The sequence below is a fragment of the Sesamum indicum genome, linkage group LG15 (genome assembly GCF_000512975.1).
Source record: "Sesamum indicum cultivar Zhongzhi No. 13 linkage group LG15, S_indicum_v1.0, whole genome shotgun sequence".
In the NCBI taxonomy this organism is placed as follows: Eukaryota; Viridiplantae; Streptophyta; class Magnoliopsida; order Lamiales; family Pedaliaceae; genus Sesamum; species Sesamum indicum.
The window spans coordinates 3,699,226-3,708,452 of record NC_026159.1 but is presented as its reverse complement, the minus strand read 5'-3'; the positions used below and the strand labels follow the sequence as shown (position 1 = coordinate 3,708,452).

General features: G+C 39.6%; 2 protein-coding genes across 2 annotated transcripts in view; both read left to right on the top strand.

Annotated features, from left to right (window-relative positions):
• Positions 603–3,163, top strand: LOC105177749 (endo-1,3(4)-beta-glucanase 2). Its single transcript, XM_020699066.1, has one exon. The coding sequence runs from the start codon at positions 672–674 to the stop codon at positions 2,865–2,867; it is 2,196 nt and encodes a 731-aa protein (XP_020554725.1). The 5' UTR covers positions 603–671; the 3' UTR covers positions 2,868–3,163.
• LOC105177750 (proline-rich receptor-like protein kinase PERK8) overlaps positions 4,597–9,227 on the top strand; it is a 5,348-nt gene continuing 717 nt past the window's right edge. Inside the window, exons 1-6 of the mRNA XM_011100994.2 lie at positions 4,597–6,655; positions 7,275–7,679; positions 7,772–7,858; positions 8,211–8,281; positions 8,431–8,513; positions 8,775–8,922. Of these exons, the coding sequence (XP_011099296.1) occupies positions 5,650–6,655; positions 7,275–7,679; positions 7,772–7,858; positions 8,211–8,281; positions 8,431–8,513; positions 8,775–8,922 (1,800 nt within the window). The 5' untranslated portion in view covers positions 4,597–5,649. The remainder of the gene's footprint in view (positions 6,656–7,274; positions 7,680–7,771; positions 7,859–8,210; positions 8,282–8,430; positions 8,514–8,774; positions 8,923–9,227) is intronic.

The following is a 9,227-nucleotide window of genomic DNA, read 5'->3' as shown; positions in this document are numbered from 1 at the left end:
TTTCCCTAAAATTTGATATAATTACATATAAATCTCTTATGTGGTTTAAAAAATTATATTTAGTACAACTGATGTTTATTTTCGTTTAACAAATAGGTCCATCTGTTAGTTAGAATTAAATAAATTTGCTCATATTAACAAAAAAATTATTATAAATTCATATTTATCGTCAATTGATTTATTACAAGTTAAAGAATTATTTTTACCAAATTCTCCTTACAAGGGTGAATATATACTTCCTCATATGCATTAGTGTGTGACTATATAAGAAAAAGATTTGTATAACATGCAATAAGTCGGTAATAAGTCAATTGAGATAAAAATGACTTGTCATTAAATTTTTTTTAATATCAACAAATTCAATGAATTTTGACCGACAAAATAAATCTATTTATTAGACGATTTATAACAAAAATAAATGAATGAAGTTACAAAATTTAATTTTTCAAATCTTATAGAGTCTACCTGCAATTAGATCAAATTTTATGGGGAATGTATAATAATCTCAAAATAAGATGAAATGTGCAGATGCAATATCTTATCTGACTTGTTCTGCTACAACGCGTGTTGACAGGTACACGCACTTGACGTAATTACGTTGTTGCTTCCCGAAACTTAGCGCAACTGACAATTCGGTCCATAAATTTCCGAACTTTGTTCAAACTAAACCCATGTTGAAGAAAATTAGACGAAGAGTCAAAACCATTATCACCAAGCCTTTTAAGAAGAAACCCCCCCCAAGAAAGCCGCCTCACAGCTCCTCCCCTTCCCCACCACCCTCCTCGTCTGTGTCGCCATCTCCACCACCGCCGCAAACCGTCGAGATGCACCGTTCCCGCCCATTCCTCTTCCCTCAAGCTCAATCCACGGTCCTCCCTGATCCCTCCCCATTCTTCGCCCCTCAACTCCTCTCCACCCCTTTGCCCACTAACTCATTTTTCCAGAATTTTGTCCTTAAGAGTGGCGATCAACCCGAATACTTCCATCCATATATGATCAAGTCGTCTCAGTCTGCTCTTGCACTCTGTTTCCCATCTCTGTTCAAGAACCCCGCCTTCATCTACCAGATTTTCGTTTCTGATCTCATCATTTCTACGTTGGACAACCCCAATCCGAATGCCAACCACGTCATATCTTCGTTTACTGACCTCAGTGTCACTCTTGACTTCCCTTCTAGCAATCTTAGATTTTTTCTTGTTAGAGGGAGTCCCTTTCTGACTTGTAATGTTATGAGGGATGTCGCGCTCTCGATTTCAACTATTCATGCCATTCTTGAATTGTCCCCAAACAGTTCTTGCACTAAGTACACCATTAAGCTGAATAACAATCAGACCTGGCTGCTTTATGCCTCGTCTCCGATAAGTCTCAGCCATGACATCAATACTATCACTTCTAGTGTGTTTTCTGGTGTAGTTAGGATTGCAGCATTGCCCGATGCTGGCACAAAATTCGAGGCGGTTCTTGATCGGTTCAGTTCATGTTACCCTGTGAGTGGTGATGCTGTTTTCACCAAGCCTTTCTCTTTGGAGTATATATGGGCTAAGAGAGGTTGGGGAGATTTGTTAATGCTTGCACATCCTCTCCATCTTAAGCTTCTCTCGGACAGTGATTGTTCAGTTTCTGTTCTGGAGGATTTTAAGTACAACAGTATTGATGGAGAGCTTGTTGGTGTTGTAGGAGATTCTTGGGTTTTGAAAAGTGATCCTGTATCTGTTACTTGGCATTCAATTAGGGGGGTTGAGGAGGATTCGTACTCTGAAATAATCAAAGCACTTATCAAAGATGTTGAGCAACTGGATGCTAGTGCAATATCAACTTCATCATCTTACTTCTATGCGAAATTGATTGCTAGGGCTGCAAGGCTGGCATTAATAGCCGAAGAAGTATGCTATCTCGATGTAATTCCAGCTATTAGGAAGTTCTTGAAGGATACAATTCAACCCTGGTTGGAGGGGACTTTTGGTGCTAATGGTTTTCTGTATGATGGAAAATGGGGTGGAATTGTGACTAAACAAGGAGCAGTGGATTCAGGCGCTGATTTTGGTTTTGGAGTTTATAATGATCACCATTATCATCTTGGCTACTTTGTATATGGGATTGCTGTACTCGCCAAGATTGATGCTGCTTGGGGAAGGAAGTACCGGCCACAAGCTTACGCTCTGATGGCTGATTATATGAACTTAAGCAGGCGAGCAAACTCAAACTATGCCCGTCTGAGGAATTTCGACTTTTGGAAATTGCATTCTTGGGCAGGAGGGTTGACTGAGTTTGCGGATGGTCGTAATCAGGAGAGCACAAGTGAGGCAGTGAATGCATATTATTCAGCGGCTCTAATGGGGTTGGCCTATGGGGACAGCCACCTTGTTTCTATAGGATCAACTATATCAGCTTTCGAAATTCAGGCAGCACAAACTTGGTGGCATGTGAAAGAGGAGGACACTTTATATACAGAAGAATTTACCAGAGAGAACAGAGTTGTTGGAGTATTATGGGCTACCAAAAGGGATAGTGGCCTTTGGTTTGCTCCAGCTGACTGGAGAGAGTGTAGATTGGGCATTCAACTACTTCCTATACTGCCCATTAGTGAAACTCTATTCTCTGATATACAGTTTGTCAGACAGCTTGTGAGATGGACTTGGCCAGCGCTGGCAAGGGAAGGCGTTGGAGAAGGGTGGAAAGGTTTCCTGTATGCATTGCAAGGGATTTATGACAAAGAGGAAGCTCTAGTTAATATCAGGAACTTAAATGGGTACGATGATGGGAATTCACTCACAAATCTTCTATGGTGGATTCATAGCAGGGATGATCGAGAAGAAAGATGTGACAGAGGAGGTACTTTTTGCTGGTATCGACACTATTCTCATTGAATACACGATTCTTTTAAGATGATCGGATGGAATAAGAGGATCAAACATAAAAATTTCTTCACAGATCATAAAACTCCTGTTTTGATGTATCCCACACGATCTCAAACATTTATTTCATACTGTACACGATACTTATTGATAGTTTACGTATTGCCATAGCGGTTTTCTACTTAATAGTGAGTCCATGATCTGCGATGGACGTTTGAAATCGTAGATGCTTGTAGAATAGTAATGAAAGTTTACGAAACATACCATTATCCTATTTTAAGATGATAAGCTGTGAATTTGCACTTTAACCTTGACTTAAACGCAATAGCATTTTGGTTTGAATTCTTCTTCATTTGCACCATATACTATAATGTCAAAGCTCCACTTCAACTTGTGCACTGAATCTGTTCGTCATGGTACCATACGTATCTTCTTGATTCTTGGACGTTAGCAGAAAGCGAAACTGCCCCAGAGCGAACAGTTTTTCCTGTCTTTACAACTTTTTATTTCAGAGGAGTGGACAAATCGTCCTTTACTCTCAATCAATACTTTACCTTCAGTTAACGAATACGGTTTTTAGTTATGTCATCCCTTTTTAGTGCAATATCAACGACTTCAGCTTCTTGTTTAAGGAAAGTCATTGTTACTTGTGGCTTTTTTGTGTCATAAAAGAAAACTTCTGTTCTTGCCGACTGAACTCAAAGATCAGAAGGGCAAGAATGGTTTGTACTTAAAACTGGTTGCTTCAAATTTTCTCTTTAATGTTCAACTTCTCAACTGATTGTATAGTTAAGAGAATGCAACGCACGTTAAGACATCACAAAGATAATTGATAAATATCCAACTACTCCAATTAGTAATTTGGTACTCCACATAATGGTTCCATTTTCATTGGTCCAAGAACGACTCTCTCAGAGATCTTACATCTTCATCGTACGAATAGAAGTCTTCTTATCAAATCAAGTTTGGTTGGACTTGACCAATTATATGGTAAGTGTAATATATTTATTATGTAATTAATATACAATTTAAAAAAAATGACCAAGATAAATGTACCACATTTGCTTTGTGATTTATTTGATTCGATAAAACTTGATTTGAGTAAAAACTTTCCGACCTTTCAATTCATGCCTTCATGGACCCGTAAATGCAAGAATGAAATATATACACTACACAAAAACGTGTAAGTTATTCACTCATTGGTTCACCAAACTTGGAAATGATACTAATCAAGAAAACTATCTTAGATAAGACTACACCGCTGTTTTATCATGTTAATCATTCACTGCAATGGACAACCAAGACTAAAGCGAATCAAACGGAGAAGTTTGAGAAATGAAAAATAATAAACTCCTATTCTATATGTATATTTTTAACAAAATTCTCGCGACCTGAAGGGGTAAAAAAGCTCACTCTTTTTTCTTTTCTTTAAAAAATGAAGATTTATTTGTTTGACAAAGAGAATTTGTCGCCCAGTTACCACTTTCCCCGAAGCTACTATACTGATATGTGTTGAAAATGACATTTGTAAGAATTAAGGGGAGACTCTTGTAATTAACAAAACTTAAATTTGAACTGTTCTTGCCTATTTTAGAGCTGAACAATCCTAGACTAGGTGTCTTTTCTTTTGCAATATACGTCCCTAAACAAGTAAGCAACTCTCAAGTGTTCACGCGTTTTCTCATTCCCAGGAAATTAGAGCAGTCACTGAATTATTTACTCATGCTATAACGGTTAAACTGGAGAAGAAAAGGTAACTTAAATGATGAATATGCGAATGAGAAGAAATTCAATTTATTCATCATCTGAGAAAAAAGTATAAAATAAATTTCAAGAAAAAGGCAATGATTGAGTAGTAGAACAAGGCACAAATCTCAGTGAACATGGCATTCATGATGTTTGCTTTGACTTTGCTTCTTGATAACGTTCTCCCTTGAATACTATAATCCCCCACGTTCATGTTCACATTCACATTCAAGATTCAGATTTTTGCACATCCCATTATTCTTTAGTGTAGAGGGGCGTATTATTTTCAAAAGGGAAAAGAAAAGGGATTGACAGAAACAGCTAAGTTAGTGGTGCTCATTCGCATGCTTCAGTCCTCCTCAGAGGATTGGTCCCAGACAGACAGTTTGGTGTATTTCTCTCTCCATTTTTTTGGCTTTGACGATGTATTCCAAGACTATTACGAAGTCGCTGCCACGTTAGTTGCTCATTTCTCTGCTCTCATCCTCTACCGTATCTTCCGCGCAAAGAGTTTCTGATTTTTTTTCTTTGTCCTTTCTGAGATTTCAAGATTCCGACCTGTTATTCAGTGGTGAAGTCTTCTTCCATTGTGGGTTATTTGATAATTGATATCTTGTTTCTATTGCGCTGCATTTGGTTTGGAGTTTCGGATTTTGTAGTTAATTGTTGAATCTTGGCTCTACTGATATCAGTGTAGAATATTTTGGAGTGTTGATGTCGGGTTGTAGTCGTTTATGTCATTTTCTTGAAATTCTTGATCTGGGGTTGGTTGGCATTTGATTTTTCTGTACTGGGTTGGGATTGTTTCCTCTGGAACTGATTGTTGATGCCCCTTTTCATGTTCTTGGTAGTTGGAGAACATGTATTACTGAGGAAGGATTATTGGGTTTCATTTTAAGGGGTTTTGGATAATCTCATCTGGGTGAAGGTATATTGTTAAGTAAAGACTGGAAATTCAGTGTTAGAATTTGCTGCATTGCAATGGGGATGTTCTGGTCTTGAACTTGAGCGCAGATTCCTTGAAAAAGGGAACTCTTCTGCGGGAATTATGTCTTCTTCAGGACCACTATCTCCAAATTCTTCGCCCAGTGGCAGTGCTGTCCCACCAGCTTCATCGAATGATTCAACACCTCCTTCAGAGTCCAATCCAAATCAGACAACTGACTCACCACCACCTCCTCCTCCATCTGCTTCCTCTGCCCCACCTCCTCAATCCTCTCCACCACCTGATCCTTCCGCTCCTCCGCCATCGCCACCACAAGCTTCTCCACCAGAAGGATCACCACCACCGCCACCACCACCGTCACCACCCTCATCCCCGCCATCACCCACACCACCTTCTTCGCCACCCTCACCTCCACCTTCGCCACCACCATCATCTCCACCATCATCGCCGCCATTTCCTCCTGCTCCACCTCCCAACACCAATTCACCTCCCCCACCTACTGGATCGTCTCCACCACCAACGTTGCCGCCTCCCCCAACATCACAGGGTTCTCCACCCAAAGAATCCCCTGCTGCTCCTTTAGCACCACCCCCACCCCCTCCAGCTATTTCACCCTCTCCTCCCCCTCCGGACCTATCACCTCCTACATCTAGTCCTCCACCTCCACACCCACCAAAGCATTCTCATCCACCACCCGCATTGCCTCCCACTCCAATTAGCTCCCCGCCTATTCCACCAACTAGCAGTCCTCCTCCCCCTTCCACTGCGCCTCCTCCTCCTGTCCCTTCACCGCCTTTTCTATATCCTCCACTTCCCTCTAACAATGCGTCCACAAATGGCAGCCTTCCAGCCTCACCACTTCCATCCCGGTCTACAGAGAAACCCACTGCAAGATCAACACAATCTAATATAACATCAGAAGCAACGTCAAGGAATTCGGGGGGTCTAAAAGCTGGAGGTGTAGCAGCTGTAGTCAGTGTTGTGGGCTTCTTGGCACTCACTCTTGTGGTTCTGGCTGTCTGGTTTACCCACAAAAGAAAGAAAAGAAGGAACAAGTTTACTCTCAACTATACCAGGACCTCTCCATTTGCATCCTCCCAAAATTCAGGTACTACTTCACTATGTTTTGCCTCTGGTCAAATGTTAGTATCATATAACTTGGGTATCATATTGATCAGTGATTTTAAATTGTTCAATCTGCTATCAGAAAGCATTTTCGTTTATTGATTGAGCTTCTTCCTTTCTGTTTTCAACTATCACTTATCTTTCATGCATTCACTATCAGAACAGATTATTATCCAATCATTTGCCTGGATAATAATCAATGCTGCTTATTGTATGACATGAATATGCTTTTCTCGCTTCATCTTTAAATATCAATGTTGAATTCTAGCTCTTAAAGAACCAGCTTATCATTGTTGAACATATTTATGCCTGTCAATGGGAAGATAAAAATAGTTATGTTGCCAACTCCACCTAATCTAACTAAATGTTTCTTTAGTCCATATTTCTTAAATTACTGTTTCATATTGTGGAATGCTGTAATAGGCTTGGCTTCTTCACACTCATTCATGCATGTCATATCTTTTCATGTTCTGCTGCTCCTGCCAAATGTGTCACTATGTATCCACAAGCTGCCAGTCATCTTAAAACTGATGATGTCCTACAATCAATATTTTCAAGCACGAGTGATAATGTTCTCTTTCTAACTGTTTCACTGTTTCTAGATTCATCATTCCTAAGATCCCAGTTCTCATCTCAACTAGCTGGAAGTGCTTCCGCAAACAATTACATTTACTCACCAGACGGTGGCATAGGCGCTTCAAGGTCATGGTTCACGTATCCAGAACTATCTGCTGCCACAAATGGGTTTTCAGCAAATAATATTCTGGGTGAAGGTGGATTTGGCTGTGTTTATAAAGGAGTTTTGGTAGATGGAAGAGAAGTTGCTGTAAAACAGTTAAAAGATGGCGGTGGACAAGGAGAGCGTGAATTCCGAGCAGAAGTTGAGATCATTAGCCGAATACACCATAGGCATTTGGTATCACTTGTTGGTTACTGTATCTCTGAAAAGCAAAGGTTGCTCGTTTATGATTATGTGCCCAATAACACCCTGCATTATCATCTTCATGGTAAGGCCAGATCTCAGTTTGTGGATTGCCAATATAGTTTGCATTTTTAACTAAAATGGAGTACACTCATTTTTATGCTATGACATGGGCAGGTGAAGCCAAGACTGTAATGGATTGGGCCAGTCGAGTTAAGGTTGCAGCTGGTGCAGCTCGTGGACTTGCATATCTTCATGAAGACTGTAAGCTCTAGCCTATAATTCTGAGATTGTTGCTTTCTTCATCTCAAAGATTATGGTTTATGTTGTTTGCAGCATCTCTAGAAGTGTTATGTCATTTTCATTTTCCTTTTTCTGGGAAGTCCCATACTTTGCTTTGTAATAGAAATAAGGACAACGATGAGTTCCAACCAAACTTTAGATGATATAAGGCCTTTACAAATTGAAGGACAAAGACCAACTTCATCAGTTTAGTTTTTAACTATTTCGGACTGGAAGGGTTAAGTGTCTTAAAAATATATATGAAATTATTGTCGTAGAATTTCTTCTGTGATTCTTTGAAGAATCCACTGAAAACTCTGGCTGTGTTTGTCAGGTCAACCCCGTATCATTCACAGAGATATCAAATCAACGAATATTCTCTTGGATAACAACTTTGAAGCACGGGTATGTCTATTTTTCTTATCGCACACAACAGAATGTGTGACTTGCTCTAATTTTGCCTTAAAGTAACATAACTTCTCAAGCAACTCATATAGCATCTGTTGTCTTTATTCTTTTCACACATTGAGCACTCTTTTGCCACTTATGGACAGGTTGCGGATTTTGGGCTTGCAAAACTAGCACTAGAGTTGGATTTACACACACACGTTTCAACCCGTGTGATGGGAACCTTCGGGTAGGGCATCCATTTATTCTGGAAAACGTCAAATTAATTGGTGTGTTGTAGACTCAACTAGATATTGTGTACCTTATGCTAGCATGCACAAGAAACCTGGCATTCTGATGTACCCAGGATATTCCATAATACCTAAATGTTTATTGGCCCAATGTGTTGTATAAACTACTTGATTACAGAGAAGACAGTTTCTTATCATGTAAAACTATTGGTGTATTTTGTGCCTGCATCCATTTATTAAATTATCTGGACAACTTGCAGGTACTTGGCTCCGGAGTATGCGTCAACTGGTAAACTGACTGAGAAATCTGATGTTTTTTCATTTGGTGTTGTGCTTTTGGAGCTCATTACGGGTCGTAAACCTGTTGACTCATCTCAACCACTAGGTGATGAAAGCCTGGTTGAATGGGTAAGTTCCGTCAAGATTGTTTGTTATTTTTTGGTCTAATTTTCTGTCCACCCACCCCCCAACATAATATTGTTTACTTTGGATGTTAAATATAACTTTAATAAACTATTTAGTCTCTAGAGAATAAAGATTGAATTTAAGACTGAAAAAGTCATATCTGTGGTACTTGAGTCTTCTGAAGAAATAGTGAAAATAAAATAATGCAGAGAAATCACCTGTTGCTCGCTGGTGATTAGACTGGAGGAACTAGCTTTTCTGTCTAGTTGTTAAATTGATACGGCATGGCTTTTAGCAATAATAAGTAG

What these genes read in the sequence shown, in the direction of transcription:
- LOC105177749 (XM_020699066.1), top strand. Translation starts at nt 672, where the DNA reads ATGTTGAAGAAAATTAGACGAAGAGTCAAAACCATTATCACCAAGCCT.